This window comes from Apostichopus japonicus, chromosome 5, assembly GCF_037975245.1.
Source record: "Apostichopus japonicus isolate 1M-3 chromosome 5, ASM3797524v1, whole genome shotgun sequence".
NCBI lineage: Eukaryota > Metazoa > Echinodermata > Holothuroidea > Aspidochirotida > Stichopodidae > Apostichopus > Apostichopus japonicus.
Window position 1 is genome coordinate 19,229,018 of NC_092565.1, and position 23,423 is coordinate 19,252,440.

At 35.8% G+C, this 23,423-nt stretch overlaps 2 protein-coding genes across 5 annotated transcripts in view; one reads left to right on the forward strand and one right to left on the reverse strand.

The window, feature by feature from the left end:
* Positions 1-131: 131 nt before the first annotated feature.
* On the forward strand, positions 132-13,698 carry LOC139967948 (pre-mRNA-splicing factor SLU7-like). The gene is made up of 16 exons (XM_071972181.1): positions 132-284; positions 1,050-1,220; positions 2,273-2,423; positions 2,710-2,787; positions 3,148-3,312; positions 3,671-3,745; positions 4,584-4,666; positions 5,138-5,183; positions 5,533-5,630; positions 6,336-6,403; positions 7,546-7,685; positions 8,741-8,797; positions 9,603-9,707; positions 10,197-10,382; positions 10,985-11,155; positions 11,766-13,698. The coding sequence occupies exons 2-16, from the start codon at positions 1,060-1,062 to the stop codon at positions 11,946-11,948; spliced, it is 1,767 nt and encodes a 588-aa protein (XP_071828282.1). The 5' UTR covers positions 132-284; positions 1,050-1,059; the 3' UTR covers positions 11,949-13,698.
* Positions 13,682-23,423, reverse strand: part of LOC139967949 (peroxisome proliferator-activated receptor alpha-like) — a 64,288-nt gene continuing 54,546 nt past the window's right edge. For all 4 annotated transcript variants that reach the window (XM_071972185.1, XM_071972183.1, XM_071972186.1 and 1 more), the window contains one exon: positions 13,682-21,432. In XM_071972185.1, coding sequence (XP_071828286.1) covers positions 21,185-21,432 — 248 coding nt within the window. In that variant the 3' untranslated portion in view covers positions 13,682-21,184. The remainder of the gene's footprint in view (positions 21,433-23,423) is intronic.

A 23,423-nucleotide genomic window follows, 5' to 3' on the forward strand; every position in this document is an offset into this window, starting at 1 on the left:
CCGTCACGCAATGCCAAAGTAATTTTCGTAGAACTAGTACCCTCTTGATCTTTGTAGTTTATTAACGACTTGTTACAAGTCCGTTTTTTTCGTAATCTATCAAAACAACGTAATCGAGGCTTGCATGGTACACATTGCTGTACACACTATCAACGTACATTGCCACTCGATGTGACAACCGAATAAACGTTGGATTTGTAACCTGTGGGAGTTAGATTCAGCTTTTTGAGAATTTTGCTTTTTGCCATTTCTTGACTTAATTAGCTTACGTAAGTACGCAGTAGGTGAGTGGAAAGAGCCTTATAACACTTTCAGTAAGCCATTAAGTGTGGGCCATATACAACTTAGTGTACTTCACTCAGTGTAGGCCTAACTAGTCTAGGCTACAGGATTACTATAGGTAGTTAGCCTAGTAGTACTAGTCGTTGTAGTAGTACACTTCTTGACTTGAGCCAAGGCAAAGTTCGACCAGATCAAGGATTTTGCACAACTACCCTTCACCTTGGTGGAACCAATCTATAGCCAATGTAGCCGAATCGAAATAGTCTAGGTCTAAAGTAATAGTTCTGTTTCACCGGGCCAGCCAAGGAAAGATATAGAAAATGTCAAAAGCATTCTTGACTTTCAGTATCTTCATTAAAATTTAGTCTAATTGAAGGTTTTTGTTCCTATGATTACGTTGTATCCTAATATGCGCTTAAGTTCATGTTTGCTAATAGTAGTTGTACCAGAGGTCATTGTTTTAAACTCCAAAAGTCACAAAGTTGGATTAATATTCGGCATAACATTTTTCCTAATATGGCTGTGAATGAGTGAAACGGTTTGCAAAGAGTGTGAATGGGTTTAGGAATGCTTTGGACAAGCACTTTAAGCATTGAAATCGGGTCTGAGTGTTTGTGTCTTCAGTTTTTTTCTCTCTCCTATAGGGTCCTTGATGGGGACTTGAGTGTCCCTCCTGATCATTTTTTTTGTACTAAACTAAACTAAGTCCATACTTCATTCTATGTGTTGCCTAACCTAGATGCAATACTGTTATGCTTGGTTTGCAGACAGGAGAACATGGCAGGGATGTCATCTATCCTGCCATCTAGGGCAGCAAAATCCCAGAATCCTCCAATCGGTAGCAATGAATCCAGGAGAGAAGATTGGAGGAAAGCTAAAGAATTAGAGGAAGCGAGAAAGGCTGGAACAGCCCCAGCCCTGACTGATGAAGAAGGAAAGTGAGTTTGGTTTATCAATTAAAAGAAACTGAACAGAGTGAAACTTCTGAATGATGTGATTAACTGGCCTGTTTTATTTTGGTAATTTTGTCAAATAAGGAAAACTGTGACCTATGAAGGCTTAGTTATATAATTTACAGATTTTAAAAGATAAATGGATGGTACTAAGATAACGTACTTCAGGTGAAGTGTCTGACACTGTTTCTTCAATATCAGTCCTTTTGTTTTCTCTTTTTTTTGGGGGGGGTGGGTGGGGTGGGGGCGGGGAGAATTGACAAACAGTTTGTGGACAAGTAGCATCTGTTATGGTTACATAAGTGTTGACATTGTTAAACTACATGTTTGAGTTGTGACTACCAGAAATAAAAGAAGCTAGTCTAAGCAGATCGGAAGGTAGTTATTATCCAACTTGTTATTACAGTAGCTGCATAACACCAACAGAGTTACGTGCTATAGTACTTGGCCATGCTATGTGTTCTTTAGTTTTCCATCAAAATGATGACTTTTTCCTACTTTTGCAAATTTGTTACTTTGTATGCCATAATTTCAAAAGACTGTAAATTGCTGTATGTGTAACACCTGTCCGATATATCTGATTATGAAAGTCAACTGTTAGTAGGGATATAGGAACTTTTGTAATTTGTTACATCATATGTGCCAACTGAGCACCATGTAACATTCATGAACTATGTGTTGACTTTTTCTTTTGGATTCACACATGTATTTGTGTATCCTGCATGAGCAAGAATATTGTAGTATGTGTCTGTTTCGTGTCTGTTTCCGTCCTACTTTCGTAATACTGTGTTTACCTTCGTAACACTGTGTAATACTGTGTTTATCTTCTCACTTTCTGTCTCACTGTCTCTACATTTTCATTCCTACATATTTGTCCTACTGTCTCCTATGGGGGTTTCTGCTCAGCGTGGACACTTTCTGTATGGAAGGGATATATACAAGCCATGCTTGAGCACTAAACTCTTTTATCAAGTTCTCTCAAATTCTCACATTTTTGATACAATCTTTATATGGTATTAACATTTGTTTCATTTCAGGGACATCAATCCTCACATCCCTCAGTACATTGCTACAGTTCCATGGTATGTCGGTATCGACCATCCTACACTCAGACATCAGCGGCAACCGGAAGAGAGCATTGAACATTTTAACAAACTTGGAGATTGGTATAAAAAAGGCGTTTCAGAGGTAAGCATTCCCCTTTTTATTTATTCTTTTTAAAAAACAACTGCCTGTAAATAGCAGCATCCTAAAGCATATAGCTAACAAATTTAAGTTCAGTTTTAATCACTTGGACTGCAGTTAGTCAACTCCTTATCTTTTGGTTTCTGCTCCCGTAGGGGCACATAACCTTCTTCTTCTTCACATTATTCTGTTCTTCCAACTATGTTACAATTTGTGATCATTTGTAAACCATTGAAATTTTGATGAAGGTATCAGTAGATTGAAATGTTTCTGTTTAAATTGTTATCAGGTGATATCGACAAAATTTCGAAAAGGCGCTTGTGCAAACTGCGGATCCATGACACACAAGAAGAAGGATTGCGTGGAGGTAAGGCTGAACAGCTGTTTATCTCTCGAAGAAAGTGATCATTATAACTTATAACTTGTAGATCAAATTTAATGTGTCAGATAATAGCCCAGGTACTGTACATATGAATGTCAAAAATAAAATTTTCTTTGTTTCTTGGAGGGGAGTGTGGGTTAGGAGGTTGTAACATGATTTACACAAGGGATGCTATCTTACTAATTCACTACCAATTGGTTGAAATGTGATGACCCAATAGGTTCAATCAATGGTTTTATGTTGCAAAATTCATATACTCATTTATGAAGCTGGAAACCATGTCACCTGAAAAAAAAGTAAAAAATTGTATAAAATAATCAAAACTGCTGCGGTACTATTCATCAGAGGCCAAGAAAAGTCGGGGCACGGTTTACAGGAGACCAGATTGCACCAGACGAACACCTTCAGCCAAACTTGCACCTGGATTACGACGGTAAAAGAGACAGATGGAACGGCTACGACCCTCAGGAACACGAAAGAGTCATACAGGAATTTGCCAAAGTCGAAGAGGTATGTCATCGTGTTACTTTCAAGAATAATTGATTCAATTTGCATGGTCAAGCATTCAGGTGTTCAATGATTCAATGTGCATGGTCAAGCATGCCTTTAATTAAAAGTTTTTATTTTCAAGTGGTCAATTGCATGAAACCTTGTGATTTATCCCAGACATGGAGACGTTCAGTTATACTTTTTTAGTAATTTTTAGAATGTTGTTACTATAAAAATATGGCAGATCTTACAGACAATTACCTCATGTCGATGCAATACTTCTTCCGATGAATAATTAGGGTTACCTTGGTGATGGATAATCTTATTTTTATTGTTTTCAGAATTTCATTACTCATTTGTCTTTTTTTTTGCCTTCCAGGCCAAGAAACATTTGAAAGTCAAGAAACTATATGACGATATGCTTTCGGGAGAAGCAAAAGAACAGCAACATCAGGTACGTAGACATATTGGGAAGTGAGAGCCACAGATCCCTGAGCTTGGACATAGTGAATAGTATGAAGTTAGGACAAGCTTTGCATGACCCAACACCTGCTTAAGTTACAACATTCATAATAATAATAACGATGACAACAATGAGGTTGATCATAATAATGATGATGATGATTATGATAATAATGCTCATGGTAATGGCGATGACGATGGTCATCATCGTAATCAAAGTAACAATAGAAGCAACAACAATAATGACATTTTAAGTAGCACCGTTATCTGTTCAAGGCGGGGTATAAAATACAGACCCCAAAGAAAATATGACACTAAAAATTTCATATTCCATATGAGCCGTTAATCTTTCTTCGTAAGAGCCTATTGAGTTTGCGAATCTGACATTATTAGGGAAAGAACTTGAAAGCATACAACATTTGGATGAAAAAGATAAATCACCAAGCAAAAGACCTGTTTTTGGCACCTTCTCTACACTAACTTAAAATGAATGTCAACATAAGATAAAACTGTTAGCAAACTGCTTATCCACTAGAGAGCCTGTGTAGGAGAATGTGTAAAAGTAAGTTGGCCTGACGTTTCGATCCTAGCAGGATCTTCTTCAAAGGCTAAATGACAATGAATGAATTACAAATGAATGTTGCAGCTTGCGTGAAGTTTTGCATCGATAAAACTAGAGTTGTAAATGAGTGGTTACACTTTCCCCATCATATGGAGTCATTATTATTAATTAAAATACGTTGGACTAGATGAAACATTTAGAATCCCCTTGTATGAATATTTAAAAAGCTTTTCGGTCTGGACAACGTTGTTTATTTTTGCTTCTTCAGGATGCTGGTAGCGAGGATGAGGAAGATGAAGATAAATACGCAGACAACTTTGACATGCCGGGGACAAACTTTGACAGCAAAAGGTAGATCTAGAACTCATCTTTTTTCTCTTGCCATTTTGTCTGTTTTCATCATTACTTGATTCCTCGTACCACAAAACTCCCCTGGAAAAGTCAGGGAAACTTCAACATCAGTGATTTCAAGAAAAGTCTTCAATAAGTGTATATGAAGCAGTCATTGAAAAATTCATATTTATTACATATATCATCATGGTCTCTGTTAAACGCCAACTTAAAAACTTTACATTGAGTAACTCAATAATCTCTTGACCAATCTGAAATAGAGGATTCTCTGTCAATAAGTTCTTCCGATCGTCCGGCCGAAACTTTTTCTGTTCGTAACGATAAACTGGAAGATTTTAGTCTTGCATGTGGATTTGAATACATATTGTGACATAAAGTGCAGGGATCCAATCAGACAAAAAATTCGCTCTCGTTTTACATGTTAATGCAATAATCTTTAATCAATTTCTTTTCTTTCTCTTTATCTGACAGACGGATTACAGTTCGAAATCTCAGAATCAGAGAAGATACAGCGAAGGTGAGAAATATCTAGAGAGCTGTTTGAGATTAACAATGAATTAGGTTTTGAGCCTGTGATATGCTAGAATGAACACAAAATGGTCACTGATAGTTGGTCTTTCACTCTTGCTGGTTATTACACAAGGTCTAAATCTGAATCAGGTTTTCCTGACTGGGGCCTTTAATTGATTATCTCATCACATATCCATCAGTTGCCCAGATGGCCACTAGTTATGATAATGATGATGTTATGGAAATTATACCTTCTGTTTTAGAAATTATTGTTGTAAACAATATTATTAGATTTGTTGTAGAGATGACAAAAATTCAGAAAATTTAACCATATAATGCATTTGTCTATTCAACAGTATCTGCGTAACCTGGACCCAAACTCTGCATACTATGATCCCAAAACCAGGTCCATGAGGAAGAATCCTTACGTAGATTTAGGAAAACCGGAAGAACAGTAAGTTGAATTTAATCGCCTCTGAAAGCTTTTAAAGTCTTTTTTTAGTCCGATGATTGTAGTATCCTCAGGATATGAGAATTACATGGGTACTTCTAGTTCAGTGATATTTTAAGTCTTTGTGGGGGGGGGGGGCTATACTAACAGTACTACTTTTAGAGTAATAATTGTGAAAGATCCAAAGTAACAAGAAGCGAAGTAAATATTGGAAAATTAAGACTATATTTTCTCCTAAAAGTAATACATCATTTTGACTGTTTGACATTTTCTTTCTTCGGGTAGTTAAAATGAATTTTGGTTCATTTTTATTTCAATGATTTTTCCACAGCAATATTACATATAAACATCAATTTAAAAAGTGGTATTACGTAGTTGTTGAAGGAAGTTTTCTAGGATCCCTTCAGGCTTAACAAGACTGGACAGTGTGCCACTCCCTATTATAAAAAGGATCAAGTGAAACAACAAGAAAAGGAAACAGAACACAACAAAAAAACAATTAATGAAGTTACAAAATAAGTTAAGGAAGGCTTATGGCGCTTACTAGAACATATTGCACAACAGTTAGGTAATGCCTGGCATTTTTCAGTGGTTAAATATTGTATAAAATATATGTATATTGATATTGTCACATGTTCAAGATGTATGATCATGGTTTCAAGTGATGGTATTGAGGTTTTTCATTTCTTGTTCTTAATTTTTACACAGTCTGGAATTTGCAGGAGAAAACTTTGTGCGATCTTCTGGTGACACCCTTAGGATGGCTTCTGCACAAAGTAAGGCTTTAAGATATATCTATACAAGATTGTTAAAAAGAATACTGATATATCACTTTCAACTTCAAAGATCTACAGCTGCAAAGGTTTTTCAGTTGCTGAGATATCGTCTGCTGAAAGAAATTTAAATTTGATTTGGATAGGTAGAACATTCTGCAGCAGTCTGTGATTCTACAAAGGTACTTCTCCAGCTCACTGAGGTATTTTTTTAATTATTAATGTTTATATAACCTTGGAAAGTTACGGATGGCAGTAGTAAGATTTAGATAAGTGGAATCATGAAGGAACATTACCCGAGGTATAATACAGACTATGATTTGTGAACGAGCTAAAATTACACTAAGTAGTACGGAGCATAACCAGCACAGGTTTTAATATCCCTTTAACCAGACATTTGCAATGTTGATCATGTCCATGTGTTTACAGCAGAAGATATTCATGTATGTGCACATTAGCAAAATATCACCATTTTGCTATGGACATCATATTCGGGAACCTTTTGGACATGCAATATGTGACAAGATATTTCAAGAAAGAAAATTTGAGCACGTGCATATTATCCATTAAGGATAGGATGTTACTGCCAATCCATCTTCACTGTTTGAAATCTTGATAAATCGTTTGAAAAGTTGAAGACTTTACTACAAATTACAAAAAAATGTTTATTGACTAGCCTGAAGAGCAATTTTCACTGTCTTTATAGACACAAGAGCGATTCTTCGAAACATTTTTGATGATCATTATTTGCAGTGTCTTCCGCTCCTCAAATGAGTAAAATTTATTTATTCTACTAGATTTTAGTACTTTGGTAAAGGAAAAGAAATATAATGGCTAGAACAGGATACCAACTTCCAGTGACCTCTGGGTTACAAGCCCAGGGGTCTAACAAATGAGCTATCCAGCCCTTAGATGGTAGCGATCCCTATATAAAAGCCATTTCTTTGCTGGGGAGTGCCATTCAGAAGCCACAGTACCTTGCTTCCTGTGTTACCAGGGATCACGCCCCAGTTTCATTCGATACGACCCAGCAAGCCGCAAGGGAAGGGATCTTCATGAGAAATTTGGCTTTTTTATATATAATTATATATAATTTTAGTACTAGTAAGTTTGAAATCTTTATCCATTTCCTTTGTTTTTTACAGTGTTTGCTTGGGATGCGGAGAGGAAAGGTACAGATGTCCATCTTCAGGCTGATCCAACGAAACTAGAGTTGTTGCAGACGCAATTCACCACAAAGAAAGAAGACTTCAAGGAGAAGCAAAAATCATCCATTTTAGACAAGGTAAACTTTTAAATCATAGTTAGTGGTCTGCATCGAAATGGGACTATAGCATGTTAAAATCTTCAGGTAGCAAAACACAAAAGTAGCTTCGAACATTAAATGAATACGACGAAGTAAAAACGTTTGAAATTATCTCTAGTTTTGAGACATGTGAATTGACAAGATTCCCAAATCCACTTTCATTGCAAAGAACTGCATTTCAACACAACTAATCAATTCTCCATCAGGCAGAATACACAAGTTGAAGAAGAAAGGTTGGCTGTCGTTAAAAGTTCGGTTTAGACTTGTATGGGATCAACAGTAATGTTGATATTTCTCTAACTTGTGTAAGTGATTTGACTGTTGTAATGTGTTTTGGTAAAGTTGTTTAGATCTTTCAAGGAAGGCAGCAGTTATATTTTGGTGATCTATCCTTGTTTTTTTCAACAAATTATTATCGTAGGACCTATTTTAGTTAGGGGATTATATTATCTGGTCCTATATTCCAAATGTGTCCTGACCGAAGAACTGACATGAATACATGGAGGGCAATTCATCCAGCCTTCTGAGGGTTTCCTTTATGAAACCCATCAAATATGTTTTATCCTTTGTTGTTTGAAGATGACTTGGAAAATTCTTGTCTACAAACAATCATATAGGTAAGGGTGAGAGCGATGTAGTCAAGTGGTTAAGGCAGTGGACTTAAGATCTAAGGCTTGCAGTTTTGAGTCCTTACCAGATCATTACTTTGTGTCATCAGGCAAGGCACTTTATCTCCATTGCCTCTCTTCACCCAGGTGTATAACTGGGGACTTGCTAGGTAACTTGTAAATATAGTTGCCTGCGCCGGTTTGTGGCTGCCCCAGTGGACATGTAGATGTGATACACCTGTAGTGCCCCAGGAGGGATTGTTTGAATTTGCGCACACTTTAGTGACCAGGGGTTAGTGTTGTAAAGCCGTGTGAGGGGGCCTTGGCCTCAAACAAGACTGTAAACCTTCAACTTCATATGAACTGAAAGGTCCTATTCGAAGCATTACTTTATTTAACTTTCAACTCATTTATTCTCCTCTCCAGTATGGTGGAGCAGAGCATTTGGACGCCCCTCCAAGAGAACTTCTACTGGCACAAACGGTGAGTCTAAAACAATTGTTTTATTCCATTAATGCGCTTAAGAACATTCCCTCATTTACATATCTGACTTCAATTTACTTTTGATTTGATTTATTAATCTATATTTCATATGTACTATATGTTAATATGTCATTACTTTTATAGGTTCTAAAATTGTGATGTTGAATCCTCATTTGATCTTACATATATATATAGTGTATACTATTACATATGTCAGAGTTGGAAGTTTTTGTGTTACTGATTTCCTACTACTAATTTATGCAAGTTTTCACATATCATACTGATTTTATTTTAGCAATATGATTATAATTATTATTATTATTAGTATTATTATTATTATTATGATTATTATTATTATCATCATTATTATCATCATTATCAGTATTATTGTGATTATTTTTTTTATAGTTTTAACTGTTTTAAGGAAATCATGTGATAAAGAAATGATTTGATTTATTACATTTGTCTGTCACATATCTATGCTCTTCTTATGCACTTTTCCATCCACCTTGCTAACTTGAGAAGCATTCACACTACACCCATCTCTCTGACCTCTCCTTCCTCTTCCTTGTAAAACTAATGCTCCAAATACATATGAAACATGGTATATTTATATATTTTCCCTTTTCTATTTTACATGAATCATCTTAGCCTATTTCTTGTTGTTGTTTCCATATCTTCTATTTATAGAATTAGTAGACTCTCTAAATCTCTTAATTCTCTTAATCTTCTCTTAATCTTCTCTTAATCTTCTCTTAACTCTCTAAATCTCTTAAATCTTCTTCTCTCTGTCTCTCGCATACAGGAGGATTACGTAGAGTACTCTAAGCACGGTACTTTAATCAAGGGCCTGGAGAAAGCCAAGGCCAAATCAAGATACGAAGAAGATGTTTACATCAATAATCACACGGTAACATTTATGAAACATTATTCAGCATTTAGTCTATCAGTCGATACTAAAGTATATTACTCAGTGCTTATCAATCGGGGTCGATGTGGCGGGGGGGGGGGGGGGGGAGGGAGGAGGTTACAGCTCTTAAGAATGGGGGGAACCTGCTTCGAGGGACAGACTCTTCTATTGTGCTATAAGGGTCCCCATTAATCATTGATCTGACCACTTGTAGCCCACTGTTATTATTCCATATCCAATGATTACAGATAAACATGAACATTTTATGTTGTGTATTGTAGAGTGAACTGTAACAGATAACATGACATATTGATCGAATCGTAATGTTCGTGGTTACAGTATGTGAAAGAAAAACCCCTGACATATCTCTCGAGCTTTTTCATTGGTTATTTCTGACGTAGAGCGTCTGGGATTCCTTCTGGAAAGATGGTTCATTCCGTGGTGTATTTGTGTCTCCCTGTAACCTTTTATGGTTTATTTCTATCGTAGAGTATCTGGGGTTCCTTCTGGAAAAATGGTTCATGGGGGTACTGCTGTTGTCACTCCATGGTTAAGATGAGTTACTGCGTCGGAGAGGCGGGTCGGAGTGCCCGGGAGTCATCAGCTCCTCTGGCACTGATGGCCCCGGGGCTGGAGGAGGAGGAAGAGGAAGAACCAGTCAAGTCATTGATGGAGGTAACATACTCTTTAACAACTAAGAACTTGTTGCTAGGCGATATAGCATCTCCCGCCATCCAAGTACATATCAGTTAGTTATGTTAGTTTTCACAAGAGTTGTTCAATTGGGTGGAGATTAAGAAGGACAGCAATAACATCAAGTAGGTCTTTGCTGTTATCGTATATCTCAAACTCACCTCTCGAATACAATATGTGCACTCTTGTACACTACATAACATTAGTCATGCATAACAGAAACAGAATGTGAGTCATGTATCTCATCATTAACTTAACATTAATAATAATAAATAATAATAATAATGAAGAAGAAGAATTAATGAATGAACCATTTCTGAAGAAATGCAAAACTTTGTACGTTCAAAAAAGTTAGTTGATTATAATGTGAATGTATCCAAATGGGAAGATTTGTATAATATGATCAATAAAATTTAACCAGCTGTTAATGGTATTTAGGAATTGTTTATCTCAAACTTTGTCACAAGCCCACCCAGTTCTCTTCAGTTTATACAGTTACGATGGGCATATCAGGCAGCTTTTTGGAAAAAACTGTGGAATTGATAACATTTTCATCATTTTCTGTCACTGATGCTGAATTGTAGCAACATAAAGAGAAGTTACAATCAGAGAGCTTAAAGAAGAAGGAGAAGAAAAACAAGAAGAAGAATAAGAAAAACAAGAAAAAGTCAAAGAAAGTTGAATCGTCCTCATCAAGCAGCAGCAGCAGCGAGAGTGAAGATGAGGAGAAGATACGGCAAGAAAAAATTCAAAAGGTAAAAGTGGAAAAAATGGTGCACTTTCTTCTCTCATTCACCCCTGTGACTTTACTTTGTCCACTTTCCCATGCCTACCCCTCCCTTTCATGCCTACCCCTCCCATTTATGCCTACCCCTCCCCTCATGCTTACCCCTGCTCTCATGCCTACCCTCCCCTCATGCCTACCCCTCCCTTTCATGCCTACCCCCCACCCTTTCATGCCATTCCCCCCATGATCAGAATGCTTGATGAGTCTTTACAAAAGCAAGCAATAAATTTCAAATATTATGAAATTCTAAAAGATGTTTGAAATCAGTTTTATCCGAGTCATGAAAACATCTCTTCTGTTATGCTCATTATTTGGAGAGCAGACACTTTTCCACATGGATCATCCAAATATTGTTTTATATGTTTTATATTGCTTATGGTTTTTTCATGGTTTACATGCATTGTTTATTTCATTGTCTTTTCCTGTGATTTTTTTGTGCTGATTTATACATATCATATACATGTCATGCTTGATTTGAAACCCATTTCCTAGCCAGCCACCCCAAGCCCTTGCCCCTTGGAAATATTCTAATTTCCTTGCATCAGGTTTTACGCCACAAAATTTCATAAAAATTTCAGGCAATCAAAGAGCAAGCCCAGCAGGAACGAGAGGCAGAGCGTCTGTTGAAGATTGACGAGAGGAAACGTCCGTACAACAGCCTAGCCAGCATCAGTAGCTTCAAGGAACCAACGGAGGAAGAGATGGAAGCTTTCAGAATGAAGAGGAAAAGATCAGACGATCCCATGGCTCAATTCCTTTAGCATCTCTGCAAACGAGACTTGGATTCAAATCGGGAAAACTGATCTGGATGAGTACGTAGGCGAGGTCATTTGGAGGATTGGAATTTCAAAATCAAATGCCAAAAACGACGAAAAATGTTTGACACAATGATCCGTGGTAGTATAAGAAGTGGAATATCGGACACAGTATCATTAATATGGCAATCACACGGAATGTTGGAACTGTCGAAGAGATAGCAGAAATTAAACAGGAAAAGGACATACGTTGAGCTATCGACATCTGGTTTTATATCTGTAAATAAATCAGGAGTAAGTCAGGCATAAGGTCATACATAAATAGTTTTACAGACCAAAGGAGAATTAAGTAAACCAACTCTCACAGGTAGAATATTCAAAAGTGTGTGACCCCTGACCCTCTGTATTGTAGCTAACATGGAATAGAAAAGTAAGGTAAATGATTTTTTTTAATTCCTGACTCGTTACGACCTTAGATGTGAATTAAGTTGTTTGAGATAAATCACAATTACAGATAGGTCATATGTAACAGACCTGACAGTCTCTCATTAGCAAAATACTGCAACTGGGGTTGGGTGGGGGAGGGGGGGTATAGATGCCACAGTCTAAGGAACCAGCAGAGGCCTAGGAAAACATGGGATAATGAATAACGCATTTTCATAATATACTTCAATGTGAACTTCCAGAAGAGGACCAAGTGAAATTATTTTCCACAGGGCCAGATCAGTTTGTTACTTTAATGAAAGGTACATAATATAATGTATTTCACTGTGTGTAATACTGTACAGTGCTTAGTATGAATTTCACTATGTGTAATACTGTACAGTGCTTCAGCATGTTATACTGTGTGTGTCCATGAGCTATTGTGTAATGCTGAACATTAGTTTGGATTTATCTAAACCCGAATAATCTGGAATAATCTGATCTGGATTGTAGAGGTATGGTTAATCCTTGCTGTAACATATTTGGATAATTGCAATTTGTCCTGTTAGTACAAACTGCTAGATAATCCAGAATAAGGTTTCAGTGGAGAATATTATTATTCTTTTAATCACTTAAATAAATTTAGTTTCAGCATTTCTGCTGCTATTTATTAACCTTTCTTTGTTTTTAAGTTTTGTGTGTTGAGTTTATATCACAATTTTGATCATATCATGTGTTTGAGAGTTAAATGAACTAGAAGAGACATTGCAAGCTTTGTAGGAGGTAAGTTAGGTGAATGCTACCCCTGGCATAGTAACTAACAAATATTATCAGAGTGTCCTTCAACGTCCTATCCTATAACAATGTAGCATGTTAGCTACCAAGCCTCACAAGGGAGTTCTTTCCTGTACAGACATTTCCATAAGTTATCTTAAAAGTTGCTTCCATTGCCCAAGTTTCAAATTAAATTCACTCCATGGTAGAAACACTCACATCCAAGTGAAAGGGAGGTGAAAGAAAATATTACCTGGAAAAATTGCTAAACTTTCCCCATGCAGCCAAGCCCCACTCCCTCCCTCCCCACCCCACCCCCTTAAAACAAAAGGGAGAAAGTGTTGAGAGAAAATGTTATTCTGATATTCTAAGCAATCATACTATCTTTCCTTCCATTTTCTCAAGGGTGTGAGTGTTCAGCTTTTCAAAGGAAGATACTTTTGTGAATTCCCCTTCTTTGGGTCATGTATGTAAGTCCAAAAATCATCATAAAAATGATGATGTCAACAAACAAATAACTGAGGAAAAGAAAATACACAATATGTAGAAAAATCCTCTATATTTCACTCTTATCCAGTTTTTTATATACACTTGTACTTTTTATGCAATTAATAATTTGTATAAATGAATTGTAAACTTTCAACTGTACAGTTTTTGTAATCATATATATAAAAAAAAACAAGATAACAAAAGATTGGCAAAGAAATTTTGTGAATTATCTATTTCATAACCAGAGAGATAGTCCACTGCCTCAAAACAGATATCCAAGGATAGCTAAAAATATTAGAAACTTATTTTCATCTTGGTACTCATTGATTATTAATGCTTCATCTTACTAAAAATGAAAAAGTAGGGGAAAACAATCTTTTAAGGACTCTATTTTCTACCTCATACACTTAATGATCTTTGTTAAGTTCATTCCTAAATTTCTTTGGTATAATCTTTATATATGTAAGGCATTAACTTGAAAGTTGTTTTTGCTTTACCTGAAAACAAATCAATTTCTTTCAGACAAAGCTGTTTCATAAATTAAAGCAGCAGCAAAAGTTTGAACCTTTTGATAATCATAAAGGAAACAAAATGCACCAATGGAGACAGCAATCTTGCTTCAAATTAGCCCAAAAACAAAAATAAATATGTATATTTACACCACCTGAATGTTAAAAAAAATGCTTCAATTTAGATTAAACTAGGTATCTGGCAACTGCCAAGTTAACTTCTTAAAGACTGTGCATACCATCCATCCAAGCAGGTTTCTCTAATTCCAAATGTCACCGCTCACCCCGTTTATGTTATGACTTGAAAGATTTTAATTTTGGCAGCAGTTTAATACAGCAATTCATTGGTTGATGGGAATGATCACAACAAATCCTAGGTTCTTCAGTTTCAGGCCTTGACTTTTTTCCATGTTCCAAAGGTGGCATTTGAATTCCTTTGGGGGAACATTAGGGGGACCCTAGATAAGTCTGTGACAAATGAACTAATTGTCACCTTTTAACCTCATTCTTTTCCCATCAGGAATTCTGTAGTCGTACAAATACTATTTCATCATTTATATCTTAATTTTTCAGGCTAGATCGTGATACGGCCAGCAAGTTTGACCAACAATTGTCAAATAGTTCAAAAGGAGCTGATACACAACCAGGTACAACTTGCAAGCATTTCAGAACCACGAAACAATGTCATGATTCATTTTCAATTCAGTGACTTTGTTTTATGGTGCAAACATCAAAAGTAGGAACTTATGGTCACTTTTAGTCCTCTTAAAATTACTTCCTCAAACACTATTTATTTTATTTATAATATTTAAGTTATTAGATTTAACAGTGGGACAAAGACTTCCAAAATGTAGTTAATTTGTAAAGCACAGGCTGACATTCATTATCTTTCATAAACTGAGTAAAATATTTTTTTGGGGGTGTGGGGGGGGGGGTGGGGGGAACTTGCATGGAGGTGATTTCTCAGAATCCCATGTATCTAACTCTGTATAGATTTGCAACATTCCACCGCATCAAAATTCGTTTCTGCATTATAATACTTAATAATATTATGAAAATCACATTGACATTTCTTGAATATTAAACAAGAAAACATTTTTCAAGAAAAAAAGAAAAAATAATTTTAAAAAAAGTTAAGAAAATTGATAATTTGGATAACTTTAATTCGTTTAAATTTTAATTAGTTAGTATAAAGTACTTAAAGAAACATAGCGACCATAAAAGGAAAGACTTTCTGTAGCGATGTGCTAAAAGTGACAATAAGGGTGTTTCTGTGATTTAGTGTTATATCCTATAAATAAACTAACATCGACTCAAAGCTACAACAGAACTGCTATCTCGATATTTCAGAAGGTATCTCACCACGACGTGCCCACTTAAAACATAAAAGAATTCAATTGAAAGGTTTGCAATATGCATGCTAAATAATTTGCCTTAATTGACAATAAGAAGACTTACATGCATCATTATTATGAAATCAAATCGGATGACAATTACGACCAAATAAATTTCCTTAAAAACCGCAATAAATTTTTCCATTTCTTTCACAAAAGTTCCGAAATTTTTGCCTCTCCTAGAGAGATGTCACCCAACTTTTGCCATTCTTCCAGCAAACTTATGAAAATTTAAATCATAATATTAATTATGAAAATTTCTATAGAATCAAATGTCTCTGCTTGCTTACACAATCTTGTATTTAAGAAACATAAAATTACCTCCTGTTCTTTGTTAAAATAGTAATTAAAAAATTAAAAGATAGAATCTGAATGTAAAGTGTAACAAAACTTATTTCTGATAAAACATAAATTATAAAACTATCTTTAAGAGAAGAATATTTGGGAGATCTTATGAGAAACATTCAAGACTTTGGTTAACAATTTCAGACTGGCCTCATAAAAATAATGTTCATCGGTGGTTTAAAATAATCCAAGTATTTCACTATATAGCTCCAAAGTCAAGGACCTCTTTTGCGACATTACCAAGTCAAACACTAAAATAAATTGAGAACTTGGGCATATTTGATTAGCAACTTAAAAGTAAGAAATTCTATTATTATCATATGTGATAAATATGTAAAAATTTATTTTTGGTTAAAAGGTTTAGTTTCGTCCAATACAAACTAAGAACCATTCTTAAAGGCAGAAAGAATGAGCCATGGATGAGGTCAACCAAGCTACCAGGCAAACCACACCCATACGTATAATAAGAGTTTAGACATATTAAGCTGTGTAGTGAGTTTATAAGAAGACAAGACAGCCCCTGTGTCTAACAGGGAAGAGAGCAAGAAAGGATGCCTGGTCCACAAGCCAGACATGGCTCCCAACAACTCTGGTTACTTTCAGAGATTTCACACCTTCTCATAAAGCTTTGAGGTATCAAGGTAGCACCATTTGATGAAGTGTGAATGTTGGACACAATCTCCCAAAACCAGTGACTAGAATTTGCTAACTATTTGAGGGCTTATTTTCTAAACTGCTGCATTTTCTTGAACATTGGTAAAAAAAAAAAAAAATTAAAAAAAGGTGCAACCAATTCAAGAAAGAGTATTTTGTTTACCATAGGTGACCATCTACATATGCACATAATATGTCAAATTCTGCTATGATTTATAACATTACCTAATCAAACCCTCAAATACTGAAACTTGTCTTTAACATTCATGAGTTTGCAATACTTAGTATGTATAATCACATACCTATCTACTGCATATCTCTCCTCTGCCTACTTTCAATCCATTCACTACCCCCACCCCCCCCCCCCACCATGGTAGCAGGTAACTCCACGCCCTTCACATGGAAAAGGAAATAGTGTCCGAGATATACTAACATTCTCACCACATAACTGTATTGGAACTTTGATCAAAAATATTTTTTTTTGTCTTGCGTGTTATCAAGGAAATGGCTGAAAAAACTCTTCTACCTAATCGTTTAAATAAACATGGTAAAATACTTGTATCACAGAGGTAAATGTTTTTATCATGACATTTTTATAAATAACAGAAAAACCGTTAAAATATGTCTTTGCAAGTAGTGTTAGAAAACATATATCATACAGCGCCACCAAACAGGCAATATTGACACACATAAAAAGAGTTATAACATTAAGGAGCACACAGTGTTCAAATCTATCACTTTCTCTTCTTACTTTCTTCCTTCCTTTCTTTTTCATTTTTGGTTTTTATTGAAAGGGAGTAATTTTTTTTGTCTTACACAAACTTGAGTATTGTTATAAAAACAAAAGGGTAAAAATGCTAGTTTGTAAAAAGCCCTGAATAGTAAAAGACTGAACATACAAAATCGGTTCAATCAGTAACAATTATTTGCAGCAACGGTGAACCAACTACTTCAGAAACTCCAAGCTGTGATGGAGTGGATTAATAACGACAAGTAGAACCGACCAATACCTGATTTACCTGCTTTATCAACTCTGAGCAGAGAGATTCAAGCTGACATGTGTAGCCATTATTTCACAAAATTTCACCAGCTATTTAAACAAACATCAAATCCCTTGTTTCCATTACATCTATATCTTTGTTCTGAACAAGACATCTTGCCTTGCCAAATGGCTGTTCCGAGAGTGTATTCTTAAAACTGTCAGACAAGCTAACACATAACATTTTGAAAACGTTTATTCCAAAATACTGACCTTAAAGATAACTTCAAGCAACAAGTAAGGTCACTTTTGTGGCAACTTACTTTGTCAGGCATCTTGTTTTTTACACACTATTTGGTCATTACATAGTGATAACGTATTACCAATGTTTTTAACATAGGACAACATCGTTAATAGGCTTGGTAAACGTTCCGACTACGATCACAGGAATCTACAAAATGTCAGTGTAATAAATTTATAAGAATTTGTAACCAAACGTTTTAAAATATGGCACTGTTAGTTGGAAGGCTCTCATCAGCAGAACAAGCTGTAATATCAACATCATGCCTGCTACGTGATATAAATAGAAACCTTCATAGCAGATAACTATTGTGCTATCTTTGTCAGATCTTCATTTTAGTTTTTCGTCAGAAAAAATAAACCAGGACTGCTTATTGAAATAGGCTGCAATATTGCTATAAATGACAATGATCCCATTACACATAGCATCATGGTATAAGGAAGTGTTCAACAAGCCCTTGTTCCCTGTATCCTAGCACACCAACTCCATCCCGATCACCATGGCCTCCTCCTATGACTTAAATTTTACAAAAATGCATATTATACAAAGGGAGGGGTAAATTGGTATGAAAATCAACAAGTTGAAATTGCCTAGAGATTAGGAAATGGTTTTACCTACATATTATGAAACTTTTAGAAAATTGCTCCCCCCCCCAAAAAAAAAAAAAAATTAGAAGGTGTCATGATCCTAGCAGGATCTTCCTCAGAGGCTTATGAAGACTTTGAAGAAGATACTGTTAGGACTGAAACATCACGCCCTCTACTTTTTACACATTTTACCTACACATGATATTTGTAGTAGATAAGCAGTTTGCTAACAGTTTCTCTCTCTCTCTATAATTTCGAAATGCATAACTGAAACACATCCAAACCAGACATTTTCTCACCAACTTATCAAATATTTTGTTAACCTTTTGTGACCCTTTTGTGCATTTCCATGAATTCAGAAATCTATAGAATGTTGTGGTTAGGCTTTGTAGCTAGGCTAGTGGTTAGGCTTATCACTTCCCCATGAAGTGCACATATAAGATCCATACTTTACTTTTACTACTTCTCATATTTCCTGAAACTGTTTGTTAAACCTAGGTCATGTATTAACTCCACACTCAAAGTAAACAATCTTTCTCACTTGAGGCACCTGTGGTTAGGCTACACTGGTTAGGCTTTGTGGTGTCACGAGGCTGTGTGGTAATTCAAATCAAATTTATGATAAAATCTTTCTCTCTGAAAAAGGTCATTAAAAATTCAGGTTGCCACAAGTTAAGATAATAAACTATTACCATCAACTTAGTTCAAGGGTAACAAGTAATGATCCCCGTACAAGACATACTGTAGGTATGGAGGCCATAATTACACAGACAGAAAATGCTACGACACAACAGCACTTTTGGCAGTCAAAAATAAAACTTCACCATTTGGACGTATCTTGGTTCTATGATTTTTTCTCCTTACTCAAATATATTCCTAGCTTATTTCTTACATCAATCAAGTTGACATAATTAAATGTTTAAAATCCAGATGATAGGATACTTCTTTCTTGCATCACAGACAATCATATTTATATAATTTTGCCAATATTACAAAAAGCTAATCTTATATGGTCATGGTAAAGGTTACAAAAGTGACCAAAAAAAAGATGAATTGCCTGATGGAATAGAACTTTAACAGCATGCTGCCTTTCCCATGCCAAAATGACATAACTGTTATCGCAAAGTTTCTCACTGAGATATTAATCTCATGCCAAAATGATATTGCCCAAATTACCAAAGAAAGTTTACAGTTTTTTGTGATTTTATGAATCTTTGCAAACAAATCTAGGCCATAGCCAAACATAGTCCTCTAAGAGTTGTTTATTTATTCTCAAGAGACTTTTCTTAAGCTGAAAAAAAATCAAGATAATATTAGAGTAGAGGGTTACCCAACTGCAGTGGAATGGTGACAGACAAGGTCCACATTTCCCACAATTTGAACTGAATTTCTCCAGCACCATCCAGAAATATTAAAAGGAAAAAAAATTACTAAAGCTTCTTCCCCTACCCCAACAACCATTTAGAAAACCATGGAACAGCCTTGCCATAAGACGGACCATTAATTTATTTTTAATTAATGATTAAAATCAAAGACGTAAATGTGTACATGCAATTGCAACAGGTAGGCCGTTAATTCAGTCAACACATGCTAAAAGGACCAAAATCCTCAAACATCACAATCACAAATTTAAACCTGTGTTATTTTTGTGATATTTGAATAATTGACTTCATGATTGCTAACAAGTTTGCTTTATAACTTAAATACTTAATTATTACCACTGTACACTTTTGGTAAATTTAGAATATTAATTATCTGTCAAAAATACTTCCAAACTGTAAAAGAAGTCTTAGAAAGGGTTGCCGGTGTAATGTAAGAGCATGGACGAATTCTGTTGGAATTATTTTTATAGATATATCAACATCACTTAACGAAGCCAGACATCACACACGCTAACGAGCCTGGAATTAAATACTTCTCTTTTCACACCTTGGATTTACAGATGGAAAATAAACTGGACAATTTTTGTGAACTTTTTCATCACTTAAACTGACCTTATTATTTACCCAGGTGCTTCTATAATGTGATAGACTGTTTAAAACTTGGCCACAAAGTTACCTTATGCTTTAAAATTACCAAACATTTTTTCTGTTTTCAATAGCACATTCTTCAAGGTTGATGTCTATCAAATTCTATTCAGAAAGTAAGAAGAAAATAGACATTAGGGAAATAAATATGTCAACAACAACAACAGCAAAATACAACAACAAAAATCCCATTAGTAGGCCTGAAAAATGGTGACTAACTTTTGTTAACAGGTGACCAATTCCTGGTCCATCTAGCATAAATAGTAATTCTGCTTGCCATTTAGTTTGTTTGCTGATTTTGTCCAATAAATTAATGCAGGTATTATATCGGATAAGAATCACTTGTGTAGTGATGAGCAAAATGGAGGATTTTACTACCACTTTTAAATAGTTAAAAAGATGTACCACAGTAACAAATATCCACTGCGAAGGACAAGGACATACATATCGTTGTGCCATTCAAGCAAGGTGCTCAGATAATCCTTCCACCGCAGCTACCCATACATCATACAGGGTTACAACCATGGAGGTGTACATATCTCTTACGACGATCAGACAAATCTCTCCATTCTTTCCTCCGGTAGGCCACGGTAGGCGGCCTAAACTGACCACTTTTGTCCCCGTCGCAATTCCACAGAATGTGAATTTTCTTCATCTTGATCCAAAATGACGAAAGATTCAACTGAAAGCTATTAAATGCACTTTTTGCAGCCTTCGTCAGATTCCTCTCCCCACACCCCCGACGGGGTGGGGGCTTGGGCTAGAGGCCGTAAATTTCTTTAAGTAGAGGCGGCGGCCCTGGATATTGGGGATCGTCCATGAGCATAAACTTTTGTACTTGTTGTATGTGCTCTAGCACCAGTTGTCTGAGGTCCACTAACAAGTGCAGAAGTCGAGGCAAGAGAATCCTATGGTTAGCGTGAGTCTGTCGAAGCTCCTGTTCCAAAGCCTCTAAGATAACTTCTTGAAACTTTTCCACTTTGCCTCTCTCTGCTAGATCGTCTCTGTCTGTAACCAAAATCAGATCGAGAGGAATCTTAGGTAAGTGACATGAACACATTTTAATATTTATCATATTATATTTAATACATATACCGGTGACGGTGGCCGAGTGGATAAAGGCGGTGGCATTTGAAGCAATGAGGCTCAGCAATCGGGAGGTTCAAGGTTCGATCCCCGGCCAGGTCATAGTATGGTGGGTGTTCCATCCAAGAGCAATCTATGTTTCTTCCCATCTGTTGAATTAAATTGTTGAATTGGAAGCCACCTAACGTGAAAATTGTAATCCATAATCCATAAGCCATTGCAGCCTTCTCCCTCATTCGTGGTCGCTAAGTGTATGTCGTAAAAATAACTGCCTGATTATTATTATTATATTTGTTCTTGTCATTTAACAAATATTTCTCTCATACCTAAATGGAGAATGGGGATGGGAAAAGGAAGATGGGGTGGGCAAAGGGGATGGAGTGGGTGGGATGGGGTGGGGTGTGGTGTGGTGAAGGCCTGCATAATGATTTTCCAGAAGTGACCTCATGGAAATGGTGTGAGTAGAAATATGACCTTTCCTTTCTTCAAGGGATTGTAACAGAATCCAACAACTTTTTAGACTGATTTTTGGGTGACTTCTGATTAGAACTTTATACTCTAATCTAAAAAACTACAATCAAAGTTCAAACAAAGAATCTTGTAGGTACATGAGCTATTGGGACCACCAGTATGTAGTTTTATTTACCTTTAATTTAATTAATCTCCACATACATTAATAAACAAACATGTTTATCTTAATCTTACAATCAGGTATAACACCAGCAGTCAACGACTCTAGTCCGTTACAAAGTTCAAACATATTCTACTTCTTTCAACTAATATCTCAAACTGTGTTAGGCGACGTGACATGTTCATGTAGACGTGATCTAGTCGGCTCACATAATAAACTCTACATTCAGAATTTCAAGTTTTAGTATGTATTCAACAACGAAAAACATTCACAAACTAACAATCTAACTTGCAATGACTGCCTAATCATCTCAGTGCCCAAAGGTTTCCTGCAAAAGACATTATCATTACCACGACTCCGCAAAAGGCAAATTTAAAAGAAAATTGAAGGCACAACTGACAGGTGGATACAGTTTTAGTTTGAAAACACAGCAAACGTGCCATTTGTTCTGAACACATATATATCAGAGAAATGCAATTAACCTTCAGGATGGGAAATTTATTTTACCAATCCCCCTCCCCCTTCTCCCCCCCCCGCAATAAATTAGACTAACAGAGTACTAGAAGTGAGAGTAGGCATAAAACTAGTAGCCAAAGACAATGGTTCGGTTTGTTTCCCCTTTACATAACTGTTGTGAATAATGGCTGTAATGATGAAAGCCATCATACAATGCATAGATCTGTGTACATCTGTGCAGCTTCTTCCAGGTTTCAGGCAGCACAAAATATTGATCAAACAATCAATCACTTTAAGTGTAATCTCACATCAAATTCAATACTCTCAGAAGTCAAAATTTCTTTGGGGAGTATCTAGTCCTGTTTGTATGCATTGTATTTTACTAATGCTTATTTGATGACATTTATATTAATAGATGTGCTTATCACAAACTTAGCAAATAGAGGAATCCATAAAAAAAAGCTTTGCAGAAGATGGCTCAGATGGGAGTTATTCCTATTCAAAGGTTTCCTTGTTTGATCACTCAAGTGATGCTGCATATCAAGTCTTTTATGAGATATAATTGCACTACTGTGTTATACTGTACATTGTCATTTCAAGTAATAAGATATATCACTCTTTGAAAAGAATGCACTGTACATGATCACATGGCAACTGGGATTATGGCTGTCGCATTTTACACTCTGTCTAAAACACAGTGAATTTTTCAAATGTTGTACTTTATATGATGGAGGGAAAACAGACATCAAATATAGCTCTCTGATATATTTTACCACTCTCTTGCATCTATCCGATTATTGAGAAAGTCCCCCCCCCCCCCCGATGA

What these genes read in the sequence shown, in the direction of transcription:
- LOC139967948 (XM_071972181.1), top strand. Translation starts at nt 1,060, where the DNA reads ATGGCAGGGATGTCATCTATCCTGCCATCTAGGGCAGCAAAATCCCAG. An exon ending in TAGGATGGCTTCTGCACAAA is followed by an intron (nt 6,404 to 7,545) that starts GTAAGGCTTTAA and finishes TGTTTTTTACAG; the next exon opens with TGTTTGCTTGGGATGCGGAG. An exon ending in TTTACATCAATAATCACACG is followed by an intron (nt 9,708 to 10,196) that starts GTAACATTTATG and finishes TTTCTATCGTAG; the next exon opens with AGTATCTGGGGTTCCTTCTG.